Genomic DNA, 26,121 nt, shown 5'->3' with positions numbered 1-26,121 from the left:
TCCCAGCAGAGGTGGTCTTAATGCAGAAAAGAATTGCTTCTGTTACTAAACTGACCACAGGCATGGGGGTGTTGTACACATGGAAGCTGTGTGCAATTCTTGGAGCCCATTAAAGGGGGCAGGGTGCCCGTAAAGCAACCCCTTGGTTGGGAGGGGTGCTCAGTAAATGGCCACCCTGCTACTGTATGTAAATCTGTGTCATCCAGCAGAGTCCCTGTAATCCAAAGGATGATCCGCTTTTTAGATGCTCTATCTATCTGTAATACTTCTTTGATCACAGCGTTAGCATTGGTTGAGTCAGTGTATTGATTTCAGGATTAAAAAATACCCCAATGTTTAACACTTCCTACAGTAAACAGTCATAACATTTGAGAAGTAAAATGGTGTGAAATGTTACCTAACAAGTCCATTTTACTACTTTTATGATAAGAACATTACAGTTTTATTTTTGTCTATGTGATACTGGACAACTATGTAATGAATTAAAGATATTAAAATTCCCATATTCTCTCTGGCTCCAAGCCAGGATAACAGGCATTATAAATAATGTTATATGAGGACTATCTAGGAAGGAATTTAAACTATATTTATGGTACACATGTTAACACCCAAAACTAATAAAAACTTATACTGGATATTAGATCGGAAGAATATATCACTGGTTTACAGTAGTACTCCAGATTATTCTGTTCAATGCTTAAAATATGTAGCCTTCTTAGGAAGAACTGATACAGATTCAGAGCTTCTGAAGATAAAAGAAAAACATTATAAAACATTTATGTTTAATATAAAGAGACATTCTTACATGGCGGGGGGAGGTGAGATGGGGAATAGGCACAAGTCCATTTCCCTTGTGATTTTAGTTTATCATCAAAGATATTGTCCAGATTCTTCTCTCATTTAGATGGTTGCAAATCAGGAGTAAGTCATCAAAGACAGTGGAGCTATGATTGTATAAAACAGGTGTGAGAAGATAATTGGACCCATTTTATGTTTTAAATGTCTTGTCCCTTATTACCCATCATCTTCTTGTAATTGATCCTGCAGGGAAATCATGCTGAATTTGGGACATCATAATCTTATAAAGGCCATTGCAGTAGGCTCTAATGTTTTAAAGTACAAAAGGGCCAGATTCTCAGCTGCTGTAAATCATTATAGCTCCTTTGACTTCTCTGGAGCTTCGCACTTTATTCCAGTTGAGGATTTGGCCCTATGAGGTCACCAGCAAGACCAAGCAAGAGAAACTGGGTTGTGGGCTTCTTATTAAAAAATAAAATCTGATATATCAAAAACAACACCACGAGATTCCTTTTGATAAGATATCTTGTTTTCAACTTTGTACGGGTTTAGAATTAACACTTCTGAATTGTGGCACCTTTTGTGATCGGAGCCAAGGTAAAATCACTGGGGGTGGCAACACCCCTCAGAGCCAGTATGTTCAGGATTTTTTTCTGCTATTTTTCATAAAATCTAAACTTTCACTTCAGTTTTTTTTTCCCTCTGTGAAGATAGACCCCTAGTGCAAACTGATGAGCTGCTGCCCTGTAAGCTTAGCTTTACCTGCCAGACGATTGGCTCACAGGCTGGTGACCTCAGTGATGAACCCTTGTTGTTTACTTGATCATTTAAATAGCAAGAGCCACAATCTGACTTCTGTTAAAGTCCCATGCAACCCCACTAACTCCCCCGTGATGGGCTGCACTGGTATAACTGAATGCAGATTTTGTCCCTATTATTGGCAAGCCATGCCTACCTTAGAGAAATGTGTTCAAGTGTAACTGCATCCGTGTACTTACACAAGGACCAAGCCCAAATGGAGATCTGCTGCACCATTGTAAATGTAGAAAACTGCTGTGGAATGTTACACTGGTATTAGCTCTGTTTTAGGCCAGGTTTACACTGAAAAGTTAGGTTGACCCAGCTACATCATGTGGGGTGTGAAAAATCTACACCCCGGAGTGATGTAGTTAAGCCAACGTAACCCCTGGTTTATATAGTGCTAGGTCGATGGAAGAACTGCCTCTCAGGGAGGTGGATTAACTACCACAGCGGGAACTCCTCCTGTCTCTATAGTGAGTGTCTATGCTGAAGCGTTACAGAAGCACAGCTGCTACTGTGCAGCTGTAGCATTTCTAGTGAAGGCTCTGTTTACGTTACAAAGTTAGGTTGACGTAAGTTGTGTGTGTCTCTACACTTAGATTTGTCTCCCATCTATGTAAATGCTCCATTACAGCAATGCAGTAACACCACTTCCCCGAGCGGCTTTGAGTCATGGTTGTTGTACTGAGGTTGATGCAATACAAGTGCAGATACTGCGTTACTTATGTTGATCCTAACAGTGCTCCAGCAGCTCTCCCACAATGCCAAACACTGATCGCTCTGATCATAATTATGAACTTCACTGCCCATGGGTCCCAGAGACCTGAAGGCCCCACTCCCTTTTAAAGCCCCATACATTTTGTAAATGCCTTTTCCTGATTGTCCAGCCTGGCAAGCACACCTAGCAACTCTCCACTGTTGCCTGCAACCACGCTGCTGACTGTGCCAGCTCCAAGCTCCAGACTCTCTCTGGCATTGAGTACACAGGAGATACTGGATCTCCTGGGCCTGTGGGGAAAAGAGGCTATGCAAACACAACTATACACCAGCCATAGAAATGTGGATAGCTATGAACAGATTGCACGCGGGATGCAGGAGAAGGGGAATGACAGGGACCAGCAGCAGTGCCGTGTGAAAGCGACGGAACTGCGGCAAGAATATTGGAAGGCCAGTTCTGCCAACAGTCAATCTGGTGCTGAGCCACAGACCTGGTGCTTTTACAAAGAGCTGCATGCTGTAGATGGTGGAGACCCCACCACCATCCTGGAGACCACCGTGGTTATCTCCCAGGAGCCCAAAACACAGGACCTGGCATGAACAGTGAGGAAGAAGCGGAGGACGACGAGGAGGGACATGTGATCAGGGGTTCCAGCTATGCTGCAAGTCAGGATCTGTATGAGACTCCACCACAGTCCGGTCAGTCGAGTATGGATGAGCCCTGTGCAGTGGAAGGATCCTCTGGTAAGTCTGTAAATTTATTTGCCGTTATCGTGATGGCATCCCCAACTTGACAGAGAAGGAAATTCTGAACCTTAACTTTAATTTACTTGTACTATAAGAGGTAGTGGTACAACAAAGAGAGGTAGCATTACCTGCTTTTCATTCCACTCCATTGCTCGGCACGGGGGAGGGGATGTGGAGCAGGGTTTTTTTGTTTGTTTGTTTTTTTGCATAAACGGGTGTCCCTTGAATCCTACTGAGAGATCTTGATGATGCCTTCAGGGAGGTACTGGGTAATCCTCTGCTGAAGGTTTCTAGGGATGTCAGCCTTATTCCTTTCCCACGCCAGTCAGCCATGACTTCAGCAGGCATCATACAGGCTAGCAGCATATGGGCCTGGGCAGCTTGGGGATGCCAGCAGCAGCTGTACTCTCTGTGCCTTTGTTACCCTCAGGAATGAGATATCAGCTAAAATTACCACCACCTGTGGAAAATGGTGCCTGTATACTCCTGGTTTTGTGCTACCAAGCAATTCCCTCCTCATTTCCCTCACGTCTGGCGGGCCAGGCTCACCATGGTGAAGCAGAAGTGTCAATACACATGTCTTGTTTAAAACCGTAGGGGGGGAAGGGAAGGGAATTCTGAACCTTAACTTTCACTTTCTGTTGTCACTATTGACAGTGGTACCTCTGTGTTTTATCTGCAGCTACTGCCGTTGCGGCCTTCAGAGGTTCCCCCTCCACGTCCACAGAACGCCTGAGCTAGATGAGGAGGAGAAAGAGGAGGACTCTGGATGACATGTTCAGTAAGATCCTGTAACCAGTGCTTCATCAGACTGTGAACAAAGGGCCTGGAGGGTGAATGTTACAGACAGTCTGGAGAAGGAAAGATCAGTTTCAGCAGGAAGAGGAGAGAAAGATGCACCAGGACATAATGGGGCTTCTCTGGCAGCAAACACAGATGCTGTGGGCTCTTGTGGACTTACAGGTTCAACTATCACAGGCTTGCCTCCGTTTGCAGTCCATGGAGAACTCCACTATAGCACCTCCCTACATACACCCCTCCCCTCAATATTCCACGTGGCATCAGGGGTGGCATCCCTACCACTCCACCCCCTGGGGGGACATTAAGGACAATCACAGCTTCATATACACAGACCTGTGAAAGCCACAGTTACTGTATGTGCAGGTAAAATGGACATGGATGATTTTCCCCTTGTTAAGTCCTGTTCCATTAATATATTAAGTTTTTAATGTATTTGCTTTTAAATTGCACAGATTTTTTTTACACTGGTTTTGTTACTGAATAAAATTCTTTTTATTTGGAAAATAATTCATCTTTATTAGTTCACAACATATGCTGCAGAGTGCCTAGCAGTTCAGAAAGTACCGATTTGTTACTGTACCTTGTGACACAACTCAAAGATCAGTGACAAACACAGTGTGTGGGAATCATAATTTTGCAGTGCTTGTTGTACATTTAATAGATGCATTGACAGCATTTCATTCACAGACGTACACCAACCAGTGCACAATTCCTAACAAGGCCCAGAACAGCAGGGCCAGCCAGAGCACAGTACACCACAATGCATTACTGTGGCTCATTGGTAAAGTGCTCTTTCAAAGCCTCCCAGAGACACATAGCTCCACGGTGAGCTCTTTTAATAGCCCTTGTGCCTGGCTGTTCAAACTCAGCAGACAGCTGCTCCACCCCAGCATCAACATCCCCCCCCTCCTTTGCTTCACAGCTATTATACAGGACACAGCAGGCAGCTATAACCATTGTGATGTTCTTTTCACTGAAATCCAATCTTGTGAGTAAACAACACCAGTGTCCCTTCAGTCTACAAAAAGCACATTTAGTTCTCATTCTCCACCAGCCGAGCTGGTAGTTGAATCTTTCTGTGGTGCTGTCAAGGTGGCTGGTGTATGCTTCATAGGCCAAGGGAGCCAGGGGTAGCCTGGGTCGCCCAGGGTCACTATTGGCATTTCAACATTGACAATGGTAATCCAGCAGTTGGGAAAGAAAGTAGCTGTTTGTAGCTTTCTGAAGAGTCCTGTTTTCTTAAAGATGCAAGTGTCATGAACCTTCCCCAACCAGCAAACGCTGATTGGGTGAAGCGTCCCTGGTGATCCACCAATGCTTGCATAACCATAGAAAAGCAGTGCTTTCTGTTGGTGTTCTCTGTGGCAAGGTGGTCTGGTGTCAGAATAGGGATATGCGTGCCATCTATTGCTCCACCACAGTTGGGGAATCCTACTGCTGCAAATCCATCCATTACATCCTGCACATTGCTGAGAGTCAATTCTGCTCACCAGGAGACTATTAATGGCCCTGCACACTTGCATGACAGCAGCCCCCGCAGGGATTTTCCAGTTCCAAAATGATTTCCCACTGATGGATAGAAATCCAGCGTTGCAAGTTTCCACAGTGCAATCGCCACTCACTTCTCCACTGTCAGTGCAGCTCTCATTCCGGTGTCCCGGCGCTGCAGGGCGGGATGAGCTCGTCACACAGATCCAGGACCTTCTACACCTGAAAGTTCTGCAGCCACAACTCTCATTCCCAAGCTTGCACTACAATGCGATCCCGCCAGTCAGGGCTCGATTCTCGGGCCCAGAATCGGCGCTCCACCATCTGCAGTTGCTTTGCGAATGCCACCAACAACCTTGATTGGTTCTTGCCATGTCCCACAGCAATCTGCCCTCCAGGAAATCGACATGGTCGGTTCCTCTTACAGCTCTGCAAATACCGGAGGATCATGCATCCTGTACTTGCAACACTCATGACAATAATGCAGAGCTGTGCAGGGTCCATTCTTTTGTCAGGCATGGTGGACAGCGAGGAGGGCTACATGGATTATGGTATTTTTAGAAAAGGTATGAAAATTAGGGTTATTGATAACACTATGGGATGGAGACAGTTGCACACTGGAAAATTAACCTCTTGCTCCCAGTCACCACTGCGTGGCTCGTTTCTGCCCCACCATGCATTGCCAAAACTTCCCAAAAGACAGTATACTGGATGGTTGCACATGGTACACCACATTGACACAATCACTCCTGGTGAGTCTGCAGGGCAGCCCAGTATGCATGCGCACAAATGATATAGTAACTGCGGTGGCTTTATGCTGACGTAACTTGTCACCCAAAGTCTGTAGTGTAGACATGGCTTCAGTTACACAACTGTAAATTTTTCTCTAATGTAGACAAGGCCTGAGGGCTTGTCTACTCTTAAAATGTTACAGTGATATAGCTTCAGTGCTGCAACTGCGCTGCTTTAGTGTAGACACTACCTACACCGATGGGAACGGTTCTCCTGTTGGCACAGGTAGATCACCTCCCTGGGTGGGGGTAGCTAGGCTGACAGAAGAATTCTTCCATTGACCTAGCACTTTCTAGGCCGGGGGTTAGGTTGGCATAGCTACATCTCTTAGGGGGTGTGGATTTTTCAGGCCCCTGAGAGCCGTACCTATGCCATTGTAAATTTTCCGTGTAGACTAGCTCTCTCAAAGAAGCAGCCATGTCTCTCACCACCTTGGAGAAACTGCCAAACTTTGCTTCTGGATGAAAATGTCCCCCTAAACAGGCTTAGAGGTACACAATATTAATGTGCACCCAAAGGCTGGCTGGAAGCAGTCTCCTACTCATCCTGTCTCCCGGCATCACCATCTTGCGCCAGTTAGGACCCCGTTATGCTAGGTGCTGTACAAATGCTTAGGGAGGCACAATCTGTGTTCCAAAGAACATATCATTTATGACAACAAGCAAGATAGAAATGTGTAGGGAGAAAGATGCAATCAAAAGAAGAGAGGATGTTTAAAAAAAAATTGAACACTTATTTTTTCAACAAAAAATGGCTATAATTTCACAGAAAATTTTTTCCTTTAACATGTTCTGATTTTTCTGTAAGAAACCCAGATCTGAAACTTTCTTTTTCAAAAACCCGAATTCATTGGCTTTTCCAAAATTTTCTGGAAAAAAAAAGACACTTTTCAATCAGCTCTAATCAAAAGTTCTTCTGTGTCATGATTGATGCAGGTGTTTCTTGGCATACTGTATGAGCTGGAACGGGAGGGGGGTTCTCTATATTTGAAATTTTAAATCTGCTTAATTTCCCATTTTCTACTGTAGCAGTAACAATAGATGCTGGTCACAAGGCTCTTTTTTAAACTACTGCGGCAAGCGCACGTACATACAGTGGTGAGCTGGGGCCGGTTCGCACCGGTTCGCTAGAACTGGTTGTTCCGCAAGGGACAACCGGTTCTAAAAGGGCTTCTAAATTTAACCGTCCAAAAGTGGTGCCTTACGCGCCAACTCCATGGGTGCTCCAGCCCTGGAGCACCCAAGGAGAAAATTGGGTGGTTGCAGAGCACCCACTGGCAGTGCCCTGCCCCAGACCTGCTCGCCTCCGCCCCTGAATGCGCCGCCCAGCTCTGCTTCTCTGTCCCCCGAGGCTTCCCGCTCAGGCCCAGGGAGGCGGAGGTGAGCTGGGGTGGAGGGGCACGAGGAGGGCCACCCGCGCTGCAGCAGGTAACCCGGGGGGGTGCAGGAGAACCGCTCCCCACCCCAGCTCACCTCCGCCACCCTCGGCCTGAGTGTGAAGCCGCCGCCTGCTTCTCAGCCCTCCCAGGCTTCCCGCTGAACAGCTGATTCACGGGAAGCCGGGGGGGCGGGGGTGGGGGGCGGAGAAGCAGAGTGGGGCAGCGTGTTCAGCGGAGGAGCAGAGTGAGGTGATCTGGAGCCAGGCGTGGCGTGGGGAGCTGCCGGTGGGTACTCTGCACCCACCAAATTTTCCCTGTGGGTGGTCCAGCCCCGGAGCACCCAGGGAGTCAGCGCCTAAGCCGCCACTTTTGATGTGATCAGTGGGGGAGCGGCCGCTCCCCCTGCTCCCCCCTAGTTACGCTCCCCCGCCCCTAGGAGCCAGAGGGCCTGCCGGATGCTTCCTGGGAGCTGCCCCAGGTAAGCACCTCTGGGACTCCCCACCTCACCCCCCGGCAGATGGCTCTGGCTCTTAGGGGTGGGGTGGGCACCCACTACAGTGGCCCACGAGACCCTCCTGTCCGGTTTTGGGGGCAGTCAGGGGACGGGGAGGGGGTGGATGGTGCAGGGGGTGTCAAGGAACGCGGGGGGGTTGGATGGGGCAGGAGTCCTGGGGGGCGGGTGTGGGCAACAACCCCCTCGTGGGGTGAGGAGGGAACCCATTAAGATTTTGGCAGCTCATCAGTGCGTACATATCAACGGGTTGTGCAGTCAGGAGAAGCTCTTCATTTACTGCCAGAGACCCAACAGATACAGTTGCAATAATGGACAGTCCCAGAAATGCTTCAACACTGAACCCAAAAAGCCAATGGTTTTTAAAAATGGATTTAAGCATGGCTCACTTCTGCTCTCAAAATTAACTCTGAAAATGGCATTTTGGCCTCCCTGTTCAGGGTATCTCTGTGCTTGCTATATCACATGTGCTTAATTTACAAGGAAAAAGTTTCTTTGCTAAGGTAGCCCTGCAACCTCAGCCTTGAATCTCAAAAGCAAGCTGGGCTTTTTGTGGCTTGTGCATCCCACTCACAAATAAAGATTCTGCAGTACAAATTATGCTGTCTCTTACACCTGTGTCACCCACTGATCTTAATAGGGTTTGTACAGGTCTTACAGCTTTGCCTTTGTAACAGAAATCAGTGCCTATTGACCTCTACCATGTGACAGGGATGTAACCTTATATAAGCTGACCTATATCAGGTTACTGAGGCCAGGAAATAAAGTTCAGTCTCTTACTAGCACTTTCTTTTATTTGTGTCTGAATTAAACTAAATTTTTAGCAAAAATGGAGCAAATGAAGCCTCCTGAATCCCAGTCTAGAAGTAACGGTGGCAGAGAACTGGAGAAAGGTGACTGCAGTGTTTATACATTTTCCTAAAAGCAAGTGGTAATGAAGAGAGATCAGGGTTCTATTCCTTGCTCTAAATCTTGCAAATCACTTAGCCAGATTATGGAAAGATATTTAAGAACCTAAGGAAGCAGTTGGGTGCCACGGTGCTTTTGAAAATCCCACTAGGCACCTATTTGCATCTTTAGACACCTAAATACCTTTATCAGTCTGGCCCTTATTTTCTCTGTGCCTCGGTTCTCCCTCTGTGAAATTGGGATAAAACTTTCCTATTTCACTGGGGGGTTGTGGAGATGAACACAGTAAAGATTATTAGGCACTCAGGCCCAGATCCACATTGAAATAAATGGAAATTAGGAACTTAAATACTTGTGGAGATCTGGGCCTCTGATAGTACAGTACTGGAGGCCTATAAGTGCTGGGTTAGACAGGAGAGGGTGAAAGGTGAATTTCCCCACACTGCTGCGTATGGTGTGCCCAGAGACGTCGTAGATCTACAGTACATTGCAGTAAAAGTCTTAAGGAGACTTCAGAATCCTAGACAGTCAGTGTCGAGAATGCTTTGATCATGCAAGAATGTCCTTTGAGAAGACCAGCTGCCAGGTGGTCAGTTAAAGATTTTTATTTCCTGGCTTCACTCACATGATATGGGTCAGTGTTACAAAAGGTTATCCTTCTGTCACATGGTTGGGGCCAGTGAGTATCCACTGATTCTCCTGGCTACTGCTATATGAGTCCACTGGCTAACGTTACAGCTTCGTAATTGGAACTTAGCAATTTTGTTGATGAAAGGTGAGACGCAATAAGATGCAGATCACTATCTCATAGCTCTGTTAGCTTTACTGGGTTGAAAAGAGTGGACAGAAATGAACACTTATTTTTACCACTAAAGGCAGCAGTTATGACTTGGATTACACGCAGATGGCAAACTTGTTGAGTAAGAAGAAGTCGTTTTTCCAGGCTCACTTAGAGTAGAACTGTAATCTTTTAAAATTAAGCTTTTTTACTTCTCTTTTTTCTGTACCATGATGCCCTAGATCTACGCACTCTCCCTAGATTCAAAGACAGTTATCACACAGTGTAAGACAGGTAATGCGGGGCCATATGTTATGTCACTTAAAAAAATTGTAAAATTATCTTGTGAGTAATGAGCCTTTCATACTTCTATCAGATCTGGTCTATACCTAAAATTCACACCCCCTGAAAGACGTAGTTAAGACGACCTAAGCTCCAGTGTAGACTGTAGAATCATCTGTAGAATTCTTCCGTCCATCTAGCTACTGCTTCTGGAGGAGGTGGATATGATCCAACGGCATAGCTGCACCTATGCTGCTCCTGTGCTTGTAGTGTAGACATACCCTAAGGCCGTGTCTACACTACAAAATTATGTTGACGTAACTTACATCGGCATACAGCCACTGCAGTTATTAAATTGCTTGTGTGTGTGCACACTTGGCTCCTTGTGTCAGCGGTGCACATCCGCACCAGGAGTGCTTGTATTGTTAATAGGCAGCATTGTGGGATGGCTCCTGAAAACCAGTAACAGTCGACATAAGCAATGCAGTGTCTGCCTAATTGCATTGACCACGACGCTACACCGGTCAGGGAGGTGGTGTTACTAAATTGGCATCGAGAGGCACTTACGTCGGCGGGAACCAAATTTAACTGAAGACACTTCCACAGATAGGTTGATGTAAGGCAGCTTATGACAACCTAACCGTGTAGTGTGAACCAGGTCTAAGGCTTGGGCTACACTGGGGTGGGGGAGGCAGGAGGTTTCAAACTAAGATACGCAACTTCCGCTACGCTATTCGCCGAAGTCAAAGTATCTTAGTTCAAGTTACTTGGCCATCACCAGGTGGCAAGTCGACTATGGTGGCTCCCCCGTCAACTCCACTTACTCCTCCTGCCAAGGTGGAGTACAGGCATCGATTCGGGGATCAATTTATCGCGTCTAGACGAGACTCGATAAATCGATCCCCGATAGATCGATCACTACCCGCCGAGCCAGCGAGTAGTGAAGATGTACCCTAAGGCTGAGGTCAGAGTTTAGCATTGGGTTCCCACTTTTCTGCCAGATGTACTGACATGGAAACCATCTGCACTCTTAATTGCTGCTTTGTTGAGGCAATTGTTGTCTGAGTGTATCTGTGTATGCTAATTTAAAAGAGACAGTAGGCCAATTCAGTTCTGTCGTCAGTTAAAACAAAACTAACACTTGAACAACTTCACTATTCATTTGTAAATCAAGCTAGTTGTATTGCAATATCTCAGACAAACTGAGAAGTTTAACCACAGAGTGATGAATCACTTATGTGACCCATCACCATAGTATCCAGTCACCAGTTGTTAAGTTTCATAGTTTCTTTTTGGTGACCATTACACTGACAAATTCGTTTACATGTTGGATTGAAAACTGGGTTTACAATGTTCACCTTTGAATTTTGGTTTAAAACTCATATAAAACAATGGTGTAATCCTGATTAGTAGAAAATTGAGAAAAAAATGTAAAGTTTACAGAATAGTCTGGAAGATTTTCCTGAGTGATATAACTTGTGGCGCAGAAACTTGCCAGCATAGACAGACGCTGAGTAAGTTTCCCAGACCTGAAGAGGAGCTCCGTGTAAACTCAAAAGCTTGTCTCTCTCACCAAGAGAAGTTGGCCCAATAAAAGAGATACTACCTCACCTATCTTCTCTGTCTACTATTTAAATAGACCAGAGACACATAGGGTTGGAGAAAGGAAATATTATCATCTCCATTTTACATATGGCTAATTGAGGTTCGGACAAACTAAGTGATTTGCGCAAGGAAATCAGTGTCAGGGCTGGGAATTGAGCACGGATCTTCAGTGTCGCAGTTTTGTTCCTCATTCACAATAGCATTTTTCTTCTCCAAGTGTGCCGCTTTTTGGGTCTAATCATGTCCCCCTTAGACTAATAAGAGTTGCTAGACCTGGTTCCTTATTTTCAATTTGATGGCTGTGAGTTGGGCTTATTATTAAGTGTTCAGTGATGTTGTTACGTTAAGTGATTTTGACAGATATATTATTTGAAGCATGCTGTAGGAATTCGACATGGTATATAATAATGATCTAATGCAGGGGTTCTCAACCTTTTTCTTTCTGAGGCCTCCCCCAACATGCTATAAAAATTCCACGGCCCACCTGTGCCACAATTACTGGTTTTCTGCATATCCAGTTGATTAGCAAGCAGGGGAATGGCCTGGGTCCCAACACTGCAGGTGGTTCCATGAAGCTAAGTTGCTCAGGCTTCGGCTTAAACCTGGGGTGGCAGGGTTTGGACGTGAGCTTCAGCTTCCTGCTGTGGGCTCCAGTGAATCTAACGCCAGCCCCGCTCTCTGGTTTATTTTGACGGACCCCCCTGAAACCTGCTCAGCGCCCCCTTGGGGGCCCTGGACCCCTGGTTGAGAACCACTGATCTAAAGAATCATGTTTAGCTTTTCAACAAACAGACAAGGATGGCTTTGGCTCTCTGAAGTAGAAAACCACATTATAAAAATTTAATGTAGATATTTAATCTTCTGGTGTCCCTTATGAAAATGCAAGGCCTCTTCCCATAATAAAAGTCAGCCTGAGGACTATTTTTTTTTGTTTTTTGGCCTTCAGCCCAGGTCATGTAGTTACAATATACAGTGATTAGTTGATTCTGAATTCCCCCTCCCCTTTTTTGAGACCTAAGCTGTCTTGTAGAGCTGTACTATGTCATGAATAAAATCAGTGCTCGAAAAATTATGACCATGAGTTAAAATGAAATAAGTAATGTAAGTTCTAGATTAAAGACAGATGTGTGCAGTTGACAAGACATGAGCTCATTAGAAGGGGGAGGGGAAAAAGGAGGACCTGGAAAGTAAAAAATAAATAAATAAAAGTACTTCTAGACATCTAAACATTTAGATGTATTGTCTCCATACGGGCCAATCCTGGTAGCTTTTATTTCAATCCCAGTGCATTGTGTTCAAGCATAAAATATACAGAAGAAATGAGGATGGTGATAGTACTGGTGCCCCAGTTTATGAACAAAAATTTAAGCTGATGGATCACAACCTGGGTTTTTTTTTCTTTTTAAACCGAGCATGTTTTACCTGGTTTGAGTTAATTATGGTGCTGTGTAAATGGAATACGCGTGATCTGCTGTGTATTTAAAATTCTCATTCACTGTAATGGTCAAGCAGACAGCTTCAGGGACTGAGAGGGGAACAGATCTGCAAGAGTTTTTTTTTTTTCTAACAAAACATCTTTGTTTAAAAAAAGCAAACAAAATCAAAGTCTTTACCTATGGTGTCTCCCTTTGTTTTCATCCCATTGTCCGTGGTCAGCACCTGTTGTCTATATGGTAAGAATAGCAGGGATTCATAGCCCAGCAACAGTACTCAGCCAGAATCCCGTGTGACCGGGTCAAACACATACTCCCTCTCGGGTCATGGCCAGGTTACTAAGTCAAGGCTGGCAAGTCTCCGTGATAATGTTTTCTTTTTCTCTCACTCTTTTTTTTGTCTTCCAAACCAGATTTTTTTCTTAACTCCCCCTCCCCCACCTCATAACAATGCAAACTATTTGTTTAAGTATGACATATTCAAAGCACTTCATTATTAAACAAAATTGGGAGGGGGGCAGGAGTCAGTGATATTTTGAATTTAATTTGATGATATAGTTTTGAACGACATATGAAAGAAATAAATTTGTATAGAAACAAATGAAACCCACTTTTCCCCTGCCTAGATTTTTACTGGAAGATGATTAAAGGCAGACTCTTTTTCCAGACTAGACATAAAAATTAAATGATCTACGGTATATAGTTATTTTTGCAAATGTTTGGAGGCTTATAAATAACGTCTACAATGAAATGCACACATACAAGCGGCAGAGAATCTGTTTCTAATTACTTGTACTTTAGCTGAACTTTGGCGTTTCCTTTGACTTTCTGCCTAATGTATGTGAGCTGTGTGCCTTGCACTCCAGCAGTGAATTCACACAAAAAGAAAAAAGAAATACAGACTGACTCTTCTTGGTGCCAACAAAAATGAGGGTTAACAGAATGTTTTGACCAAATGCAACACTTTTCTATTCACCCCTAATTAGCTGAAATTGCTCCTTCCCACCAGGGACTCAGAACCCAGTGTTCAAAGTTCCCTTGGGGCTATCCAGGAAATGCCATTTGCTTTACAACTTCTTATTCTTTTAAGACTCAGCTGTCCAAAGTGTGCATTAAAATACAGTCTTAATAATCTAAGTTTCTAGTAAAATGAAAGGGGCTACATAATGCTTGTCTGCTTTTAATCAGCTACAAAATAAAATACCTCTATCTGTCAACATGGTTTAGCTAGCAGTAAATTAGCTCTTATACACTCTCTCAAGGATCTTATCTGCTATTTTATCTAACCTTTAGAAAAAATTTCAAACATGTTAGGAATCATGAAGTGACCTTTTGTATGAGAATCCCTGGATGGTTAAGTGGAACTTGTGTGTTTTGTAACTTCTTTTATGCTGTATTTTCTCAGGTGAGTTGAGATTCCCAAGTGTCACATCCTCTGCTAACAGCAAGACATTAAAAATCAAGTTTTGTTTTGTTTTCCCCCACTTTGAGAAAATTGTAAGATTACTTTAAAATTGCATTAGCTGGGACTCTACCTTCCTGTCTGTAACACACACACACCTACATACAGAATGCCTTTTTCCCTCCTGCTCGTGCCCAAACAACCTATGTGAAGTAATAATAATAGTACTTTGTTCCTATACATAACATCTTTCATCCAGACGGGTTTCAGAGTAGCAGCCGTGTTAGTCTGTATCCACAAAAAGAAAAGGAGGACTTGTGGCACCTTAGAGAATAACAAATTTATTTGAGCATAAGCTTTCGTGAGCTACAGCTCACTTCATCAGGTGCAACATCCTTATCTTTCATCCAGTGACTGAAAAGTGGTTTACGAACATGAATCGATTAAGTCTCTGACACCATTCCTGGGAGTTGCCAGCATACCATTTTACAGATAGCCTCCTTGCCTCAGTTTACCTAAGTCCAAGGATCCACAGTAAGTCAGTAACAGACAGAAATAGAGCCCATGTGATCTGAACCCAGGCCCTCTGTGAAACTACAATTCTTGTCTATAACCGAAAATAAACAAGCCCTGTAATTGTTTTCTTGTGACAAATAAAACTCACTCGGCGTTTGTTCTTGTGACATGTGTTTCCAGTGTATGGGCTAAGCCAAGTTTAATAGCAGATATAGCTGAGGTGGTTTGGGAGGTTTATTTCTTGTTCTTGTTGTTCTTTGATTGTTCTATCCATTTTCAAATTGTCTACCTTGGCAATTCTATAGTAGCCTCCTCAGCATCTTCAGTTGCTGACTCTGCTTTGTGCATTTATGAACAGAGCCAGGTGTCTCATCTCGTTTAAGTAACACAAGTTCCTGTGGCTTGGCCAGAGTCTGACAGAGCTTTGTTGCGCATATGGTTAGCAATTTGAACACCACCATTGTATGCTGCTTCTTGTTTGGAATAAAACCATCAAAAAAGTAGAAGCAGATCAGAATTATTCCTAAAAGACTGCTTTCTCCAAACTAAAATCATATAAGGATGGCAAGAGTGCTGCTGTTTTACCAAATAACACAACCCTTGTTCCCCATGGGATGTCTAAAAACTGGTTTTTACACTGAGTGAGATAGCTGAATGAGCTAATATAGAACACGTTGTCTGCTGAGATTGCAGCATCTTAGAGCTAAATTTTTATCATTCCAGATACTGATTGGGAGCCACTAAGACGCATGTACTAACATGAAATAAGGAACAGAATGTTTGAGACCTCTCAAGGGCATTTGATGAATCTAACTTTAATTTAAAAGGACTAATAGATTATTGATTTAAGCAGGATGACTGTGCACAAATCAATAACAGAGTGCTCTGTGTCTATCTTAAATGCTAAAAATGACTATTAAAAGAAAGAATATAGTGGATTTTGTCTCCCTCTTTTTTCTATTAAGAAAAAACTTAAACTTTGCTCTGTAGAGTTGGAACCTGTAGCATGTTGCTTGTAACAGGTTTTGCTAAGGTGTCAGTGAATTCTGAAGAATGCGGGTTGGGAATGAATCCAGATGTAATACAAATGTAACATTTTAAAAATGTGGAAACCATCTTGGACAGTAAATCTTGTCCAAAAAGTTCTGTTGACTAATATTCTTTAGTGTTCACTTTTAAGACTCTTGAGAGTTAGCTCTGTGGATAATGTCTAATGTTTCTGGATGGATACAAGTTCATAGGTTACATCATTTCTATGTATCTGTTGAAAAATTAGAGGTATTTTTCCGAGAAGCCGCAGAACAACTTACTGAAACAAGGAAATGTATTGCACATCTACAGTAAATATGAATGATGATGATGGTGTATCAGAGAAAACTAATGCAGATGCTTTGAAGAGATCAAATTCACATCTTTTATCCTGCTTCACAGAGCCTTCATGTTGTTTCACAGAAAGGAGTAACTAATGCCTCAACAGGTTCAAAATAAATGTCCATCCAGAAATATTAAGGCAGTAAAGTGACAAGATGTCATAATACTTACGTGGCCCCTTTACAAAGTGGTTTACAAACATTAATATCCCATAAGGCAGATAAATAAGTGTTACTGCATTATGTCAGTTGTACAGATAGTAGAAACTGTAGGATTAGAACTTGCTGTGCTCCCAGTCCTATGCTTAAATCATCAGTCTCTTAATGCACATTGATGACTTTCTATATCCTTCCATGACAAACTTGCATCCTGAAAATGCTATCTCTGTTATGGAAGTAGGTGAGAGACTTCATAGCATGTTTAGCTAAAAGATAGATGTTGAATGATAGATATTTCACAAGTCATTTTGCATCAAAGACCAAATTCTATGCTCAGATGTGCGCACCCATAGCTCATGCTTAATTCCAAGGGCAGAATCTAGAATATGATCTAAATTCTGTCCTCTGATGCCCAAATTAATTTCCTAGTCTAGTCTAAAGGATTTGTGTTGTGGGTATCTTAGCGTGGAATTTGGCCCAGCACGTGAGAAAACCTGGATTTGTGCTGGAAATGGCCCACCTTGATTATCATACACATTTTAAAGAGAGTGGTCACTTTGGATAGGCTATTACCAGCAGGAGAGTGAGTTTGTGTGTGTGTGTGGGGGGGGGGGGGGGGCGGAGGGTGAGAAAACCTGGATTTGTGCTGGAAATGGCCCAACTTGATGATCACTTTAGATAAGCTATTACCAGCAGGAGAGTGGGGTGGGAGGAGGTATTGTTTCATGGTCTCTGTGTATATAATGTCTTCTGCAGTTTCCACAGTATGCATCCGATGCAGTGAGCTGTAGCTCACGAAAGCTCATGCTCAAATAAATTGGTTAGTCTCTAAGGTGCCACAAGTACTCCTTTTCTTTTTGCGAACACAGACTAATACGGCTGTTACTCTGAAACCAAACATATGCTTGTGATACACAATTATAGTAGCTGTAAAGGGATAAATAATAGAGTATATAAAAGTCAAAGGTAATGCACTAAAATGGTGTCTTTTCTTTTCTTTTCTTTTCTTTTCTTTTCTCTTTTGTAGCTATCGAAACTCAGAGCACCAGTTCTGAAGAACTTGTCCCAAGCCCACCTTCCCCGCTTCCTCCCCCTCGTGTTTACAAGCCCTGTTTTGTCTGTCAAGACAAGTCATCTGGATATCATTATGGCGTCAGTGCCTGTGAGGGATGCAAGGTGAGTACCAAAACCCCACTGGTATTTTGTTAGAAAGCCCTACATTTCTTTTAGAGATGGGCTAAGCAGATTAGTTTCAAACTGGATAGTTTGCCTGCTTGAATAAACTCTGACTTAGTGAGTAAGTCCAGACAAGTGGTTGTCATTCCTGGAGTAACCTGTCCTCTCCATCCTTACAGCAGTATATGATTGGCTGACATGAGGATGTAATTGGAAGTACATCTTTTTAGATGTGGTGCTTTGCAGAATGATGTAAAAACACACTATGGCTCCTTCTCTTAATGCGTTGTGTTCACCGGTAAATTAAGTATTGCACTGGGAGGTGGGGTTCACATGTTTATTTGTTGTCCTTAGTTCGTCCTCTCTGTTATACTTTTATGTAGTATACTGCCTATAGTAAGTTTAGAGAGTGAAGGTCAAATATGGATCTGAATCTTCCCAGAGTTCAGCAGAATTGAGATCTTTGGTGTTGTTTTAACCCTTTACACAGTTAAGGGCCAGCATGAAGTTAAAATATGAATATGCTTCCAAACTTTCCAAAAATGTATCAGTGGTCAGAGCTGGGGTTTGGTTACGAAACACAGACAAAGCAGAATGGCAGGTGTAAAACTAACTTTGACAGACTACAAAGTAGAAATAAGGATGTGTTTGCCAGCTACTTTTCAACATTGTGATTGTCCGTATTTTAGTTGAATCGCCATGAATATTTTTACATACACAGTTTGTGGTGAATCCATGGCATCTGGGAATTGGAGTACTAGAGTATATACTTACAGAGATTGAACGTGCATCAGAGAGGTTATGTGAACTGAACCCGGTGTGTGTTTGAGAGAGAATACATAGAACAGTTAGAGGAGGGTATTGTGCAACATGATCATCTGATAGCCACATTTTTTTCTAGCAATGTTAGAGGGACATATGAAAATACATCAGGGGAAATTATGAAGAAAAGGTGCCTAAGTAGGAGTTATATGGGTTTTGGTTTTATTAGTGATTGGTACCGACTGTGCAATACCTGTTTTGGTGCATGAGAATGGTTATAGAGCAGAAGTACTCTCAACATTATTGCATTTTGAAATCTGGTTCTGTAGTCCACACGAGTGTGCTGCCACCTCCTAGACAAGTGCATGTACATGTCCTCGTACACACATACAGCGCTAAGTTTAGTGATGTTTTTTAGGCAAATAGTCTAGTCAAGTCCTGCCAGATACGAACAGCCAGTGTGGCAAGAGCAACAGCGTGCAGGCACAGACAGTGGTGGGTGCTACTGTACAAAAGGTTTGAGTGTAGGGTCGATGTTTGTTGCACAGAACAGTCTCAGTCTTGCAGCATGATTGTCCCACAAATGCAGTGGGAAGACCTGAGTGCAGGACAAGGAATGATATTAGTGTAGGATAACACACCTTGCAATCATTCTCTTCTCTACTAACACACACTAATTATGGTATCTGGAGGTAACACACTATAAAAATGATAAAATATTTTAACCTTCCATTTAAAACATCTGCATTTATTAAAAGAAATGAATAAAATCTATATTTTGGTGTATTCATATGAAATATTGGAATTTGTTATGATTTTGTTATTAGTCAACCACACATTTAGGCCCCAGTTCTGCAGCTTCTTGCATGCAGGGGGTCTGCTGCACCCATAAGGACCCTCTCTCCCCACCCCAGTTGGTTTGCATTATTGTGATTTTGAATTCAGTGATGCTCTGACTTCTTCGGGAAAGAGGTTACAGGATCTCAGCCTGATATTTTTGCTCCATAAATATACCATAAATAGGTATTTGAAAGTTAGCATATAAGATCATCTGTGTTTTAAATTCTCCTTCCAGTGTTGAATTTTTGCTTGTATTCCCTGGCCATGTTCTCAGATATTGTAGTGCTGTGGTTGTTGCCATGCTGCTGAAATTTCCCTTTCTGTTTGAAAAAGTATAATAGAAACTTGTAAATCTCACTTCACTTAATTGCGAATTTGCTCTTCTTGCGCACACAAAAATGATGGTATTCCTCCCCTTTTTCAGCAAGAATGTAATTGCAGAATGCAAGAGAGAGGTCGCATGTTTCGAATACTTCATTGTTTTTGAAAAATATGTTCAAGTGTACTTATGACATACCAGGGTACAATCCAGACCAATGAATGGCTGTGTCACTTCTGCCCTGTAACCTGCAGTATCTCTCTTTGTTTTCTTTTACAAGATTTTGCAGATGCAGCCTCTAGCATATTAGTCACTCCCAGCTATGTCTCTACGTGTGCTGCAGCCACACCTTGGCTCTTACCAGCCTTAAAGATTACCACAGAGTGTCCACAACACACACCCAGTCCCAGATTTCACGCCCCCAGAAACATATGTCCTGCCCAGCCCTCTCCTATTGATCGCTGTACTTTAAAACAAACAAAAGGAAGTATTTTTCACACAATGCAGTCAACCTGTGGAATTCCTTGCCAGAGGATGTTGTGAAGGCCAAGATGATACCACCGTTCAAAAAAAGAGCTAGATAAGTTCATGGAGGATAGGTCCATCAATAGATATTAGCCAGAATGGGCAGAGATGGTGTCCCTAGCCTCTGTTTGCCAGAAGCTGGGAATGGGCGACAGGGGATGGATCACTTGATGATTACCTGTTATCATTCCCTCTGGGGCATCTGGCATCGGCCACTGTCAGAAGACAGGATACTGGGCTAGATGGACCTTTGGTCTGACCCAGTATGGCCATTCTTATGTTCCTTTGCCATTTTCTCTGTCTTGGCTTCCATGACTGTATCCTCATATCTTGCTGACTGCTTGTTCAGTGTCCATGTAAATAGCTCCTCATGTCTCTACCTCTCCCGTCCGTTATCACCCAAAGGTCCAGTCTAGGTGCTCTCCTCTCCCTCATCTCTAGATAATCTTATGTCCTCCCATGGTTTCAGTTACTGCCTTCCCATGAATGATTCCCAAATTGACCCTTCTTCCCCTTCTGTCCTTATTTAAATGCCTCTGACATGTCCTCTTTCTTGTCTAACTGCCAGCTCAGACTCAGTCTCTTGAAAACTGAACTCTTCATCCCTGTTCCTTTTTGATCTCCCCAAACAACTCCACTATCTTTTCTATTTCCCAGGCTTGCTACCATGGTGTCACATTTGACTCTTTACCATATTGATTCTCACTAAGTGCTGTCATTTCTTCACCAGAATCCACCTTCAACCCTCGTCTTCCTTGCCAAAACCCTTGTAAATGCACCGGTCATCTTTCATCTTGATTAACTTGCCCTCTTGCTCCCTCTTCCATTTCTCTTCCTCCCAGCCCCCACTCTCTATTTCAGATTCAACTTTCATCGTGCTGTCTTCTAAGATGGGAAATAATTTGCCATCCTCCTCTGACGAGCTTTCTCTCTTCATCTCTTCTTTATCCAGCCTTTTCAAGCAATCCTTTTTCTTCCTTCTCATCCCTAATTCCCATACCCTCCCTCACCTGAATGGTTGGTCTGTATATTTTAAGCTCTTCCAGAAATGGAGTGAGTCATAATCTCTGCTCATAAAATATCATGTAAACATAAGTTGCTGTATAAATGATTTTAAATAATAACAACTTCCCCCCGCTTTTTTTTCCTAACCCAAATGCACTAATATGGCCAGTATTTGCCCAAGATTTTCCTAATTGAGTAGTGATTCAGAATGCCTAGATTTTTTTGAGTTCTCTACTTGAGACATCATAAGGGGGGATGATTTTCAGAATGTGGGCATTCAGCACTTTCTGAAAAGCAGGCCTCTTTTAGATGTTACAGGTTTGGCACCCAAAATCGTGGCATTTTGTTTTATTTCTGGATAGTCCACTGCAAGAGCCACAACTATGAAGTCTGCATTATGTCTTGTCTATCCCTTCTTATATTAGATTCTCACAAATGAACTGAAAAGCAAACATGTTCGTAAGGGAAATTTCAGAGCTAACTAATTTTTTTCTATATAAAATAACACATACACAGAACCACATTGTGCAGTGTTCATGTTCTCACGTTTAAGTTCTCAATTATGTAAACTGCACAGTATTTCAGACATATCCTTTGGAACTTACTGATGTATTTCATGACCTTCAAATTACAGGATATTATTAAAGGAAAATTGCACTAATCTCAGAGTGTTGCTACAGAGCACGCTAAGAAATTCTTTGCAAAATGAGCAACTCTGATCCACCCAGCTGGGACAAGTGGTTGTAAGGCTCTTACTGAAAGCTCCACTCTTTGGTACTGACTTCACTCTTCATTGTAGCGAGATCTGCAGAAAAGGGGGATTGAGTGTAGTGAGCTGCTTTCCCAAACAATGTCAGCATTGTGTGGATGAAGAGGAGAAACTGGTGCTCTGGCAGATTCTGCTGTCTGTTAGAGCCTTGTCCCTTGTTCTAAGCATTTAAAAGGCGACATTCCTTTGCTGCCAATACACTGCATGGATTTCTGGCACAAACTTGGTGGGTAGCAAAAGCTGCTGAGAGCAATTTGGATGGGGCGGGGGCGGGGAGGAGGGAGAGTAGACTGCAAAGTGTATAAAGGAGAGTAGTATTTTTGTACTACATGCTGGCAAATTTGTTTGTACCATCAAAGTGTCTGTCTAATGTTCATGTTCATGAACAAAATGTAAATAAATTTGTTTCACAGAGTATTCCCCAAGTCAGCTCTTATCTCAGAAGAAGAGTATCTTCCCCATGTTAGTATTTGTATATAAAACTTCATACATTATGGGGATCAGCAAATTAAAAAAGTAGCTACGTCAATAAATTCCACTGAACTTTGGCTGTGGAAATATTACGCCCACTTGTTTTGCTTCCTCCGTACATCCAAATAAGTAGTTTTATTGCAAAGAGGTCAGACTTTCAGACTGTAGAAAAGAGGCATGAATATGTACAGTGAAGCAAGACTGCAATTTCAGAGGACCAAATCTCACAAAGACAAAATAAGAAATACCCAAGGGACCAGGGGAAAAAGAAAAAAAAGAAATATGGAGAAAATTAAACAGTTCTTGCTTTGTTCCAGGTTGTTGATTCACGAGGAGGTCCAGCTGAATAGAAAACCTGAACAGAAAAATATCCTAATACATATGCTCATGGGTGCACAGTTCTGCTTGCGTGAATAGTCTGCCCCAAAGCTTGTAGCACAGTCTGAGTCTCTGGATCCACAGTCCTGTAACTTCTTCCTAACTAGCATTTCATAACCCTCCTGGAGTTGCCTACATATACATTATGTTCTCCATGGACATGTCACTGTGGACACTGAGGCTAACACAGCATTCCCTTTGCAGGGCAATGCCCTTCATGACAAATGCCTTTTTTAAAAATAGGTAACTATTCTCTTTGTCTTTTAAATCAAATTGAGCCAGATTCTCATTTACACTAAGGCTCCTTTAGTTGGTTCTGGGAGTGGAGTGGAGCCTTAAAGTGGTGGATGTATGTGATGACACCAATCCTCCACATGTCCGCCTCCAGCTATAATGCAATGACATTCAGACCTACTTTAAGGGCCCTTTTATACTGCAAGGTTGGTATACAAGGGTGAATGACAGGTTTCAGAGTAGCAGCCATGTTAGTCTGTATCTACAGAAAGAAAAGGAGTACTTGTGGCACCTTAGAGACCAACAAATTTATTTGAGCATAAGCTCAAAGCATATGTGGGCACAGTTGGCAACGGGCTTTGTTGCAAGGATAGGTTCCTGGGTTAGTGTTTGTTGTGTGCTATGTAGACTCCCTCCTCAGGCCCTACACTATTAGCACTCCCAGCTATCTTCGAGACATCACTGACTTCCTGAGGAAACTACAATCCATCGGTGATCTTCCTGAAAACACCATCCTAGCCACTATGGATGTAGAAGCCCTCTACACCAACATTCCACACAAAGATGGACAACAAGCTGTCAGGAACAGTGTCCCCGATAATGTCACGGCAAACCTGGTGGCTGAACTTTGTGACTTTGTCCTCACCCATAACTGTTTCACATTTGGGGACAATGTATACCTTCAAATCAGTGGCACTGCTATGGGTACCCGCATGGCCCCACAGTATGCCAACATTTTTATGGCTGACTTAGAACAATGCTTCCTCAGCTCTCGTCCCCTAATGCCCCTACTCTACTTGCGCTACACTGATGACATTTTCATCATCTGGACCCATGGAAAAGAAGCCCTTGAGGAATTCCACCATGATTTCAACTATTTCCATCCCAACATCAACCTCAGCCTGGACCAGTCCACACAAGAGATCCTCTTCCTGGACACTACGGTGCTAATAAGCGATGGTCACATAAACACCACCCTATACCGGAAACCTACTGACCGCTATACTTACCTACATGCCTCCAGCTTTCACCCAGACCACACCATACGATCCATTGTCTACAGCCAAGCTCTACGATACAACCGCATTTGCTCCAACCCCTCAGACAGAGACAAACATCTACAAGATCTCTATCAAGCATTCTTACAACTATAATACCTACCTGCTGAAGTGAAGAAATAGATTGACAGAGCCAGAAGAGTACCCAGAAGTCACCTACTACAGTACAGGCCCAACAAAGAAAATAACAGAACTCCACTAGCCATCACCGTCAGCCCCCAACTAAAACCTCTCCAACGCATCATCAAGGATCTACAACCTATCCTGAAGGATGACCCATCACTCTCACAGATCTTGGGAGACAGGCCAGTCCTTGCTTACAGACAGGCCCCCAACCTGAAGCAAATACTCACCAGCAACCACACAACAAAAACACTAACCCAGGAACCTGTCCTTGCAATAAAGCCCGCTGTCAACTGTGTCCTCATATCTATTCAGGGGACACCATCACAGGGCCTAATCACATCAGCCGCACTATCAGAGGCTCGTTCACCTGCACATTTACCAATGTGATATATGCCATCATGTGCCAGCAATGCCCCTCTGCCATGTACATTGGTCAAACTGGACAGTCTCTACGTAAAAGAATAAAGGGACACAAATCTGACGTCAGGAATTATAACATTCAAAAACCAATCGGAGAACACTTCAATCTCTCTGGTCACTCGATTACAGACCTAAAAGTGGCAATTCTTCAACAGAAAAACTTCAAAAACAGACTCCAACGAGAGACTGCTGAATTGGAATTAATCTGAAAACTGGACAGCATTAACTTAGGCTTGAATAAAGACTGGGAGTGGATGTGTCATTTCACAAAGTAAAACTATTTCCCCATGTTTATTCCCCCCCCCACACACACACACACACTGTTCCTCACACGTTCTTGTCAACTGCTGGAAATGGCCCACCTTGATTATCACTACAAAAGGGTTTTTTTTTCTCCTGCTGGTAATAGCTCACCTTACCTGATCACTCTCCTTACAGTGTGTATGGTAACACCCAGTGTTCCATGTTCTCTGTAAATATAAAATCTCCCCACTGTATTTTCCACTGCATGCATCCGATGAAGTGAGCTATAGCTCACGAAAACTTGTGCTCGAATAAATTTGTTCGTCTCTAAGGTGCCACAAGTACTCCTTTTCTTTTTAAGGGTGAATGAGAATCTTTCCCATTATCTTCTCTCAAGCCATGTAATATATAATTGTCAAAACTATTATTGGGAAAACAAACAAAATAAAACGTTCAGAAAACAAACGAACAAATATGTCATGTTTGTTTACAGATGAATGAGAAAACTGAAGCTCACCCCAGATCAGTACAGTATGCATAATTTGCAACAACTTCAAGAGAGAGGGGAAAAAAGTAAATAATATGTTTGTATACAAGCATAGTCTGTACAGAGCTATGAAGACATACTGACATGTGATGTCAGAAGCAAGTGAACTGTGGTTCAATCTGTTATACTTTTCCTTCTAAGACTTCTTTTAACACGATTTTTATGCAGTTGATTCCAAGCCATTCTGAGTTAATTTGTTATTTTTTACTTAATATGAGTTCCAGTGAGTTACATGCAGCCCAGGGTTGTGTTTCTCTCGTCACTGTGGAGCACACACTACTTTTGTTCCACCCACTCAACTCCCATTGAAGTCAACAGGGAGTTGTGGCATAACTCAAGGGCAGTATATGGCCTTTTAATTATAGCAGTGAGCAGAAATGGTCATTTGAGCTAAATGTAAATACATTCCTGTGCATAATTCCAAAGCTGTGACACAGTGAACAAAAAAGCAGTTTTTTGCTGTATTTAATATGATGTTTCAAAATGTGATCTTGAAAAATACTTTGCAGAGATACATCAGTGAGTGCTTAAACTCAAAAATCCCAATGAAATACATTTGGGTTTTTGTAGGTGGTTTAGTATGAATGATGAGTTTGTTGAGAGCATGTTATAAAGATAGCTTCAGCTTATTCTAATGCTATAGGATGCAATGGCTGTGTTTGTACCTCACTTTTGTGTTTACTACATGGGCAGCAACATGTAGAATTAAATGAAAATAAACAATGAATTACATCTCAGACAGTTCTAAAGTTGAAATTCTG

General features: G+C 42.8%; 1 protein-coding gene across 4 annotated transcripts in view; it reads left to right on the top strand.

The window, feature by feature from the left end:
- Window positions 1-26,121, top strand: part of RARB (retinoic acid receptor beta) — a 526,846-nt gene that overhangs the window by 396,829 nt on the left and 103,896 nt on the right. For all 4 annotated transcript variants that reach the window (XM_048838584.2, XM_048838585.2, XM_048838583.2 and 1 more), the window contains one exon: window positions 17,515-17,663. In XM_048838584.2, the coding sequence (XP_048694541.1) occupies window positions 17,515-17,663 (149 nt within the window). The remainder of the gene's footprint in view (window positions 1-17,514; window positions 17,664-26,121) is intronic.

This window comes from Caretta caretta, chromosome 2 (assembly GCF_965140235.1).
Source record: "Caretta caretta isolate rCarCar2 chromosome 2, rCarCar1.hap1, whole genome shotgun sequence".
NCBI classification, from domain to species: domain Eukaryota; kingdom Metazoa; phylum Chordata; order Testudines; family Cheloniidae; genus Caretta; species Caretta caretta.
This window is presented reverse-complemented; position numbering and strand designations above follow the sequence as displayed.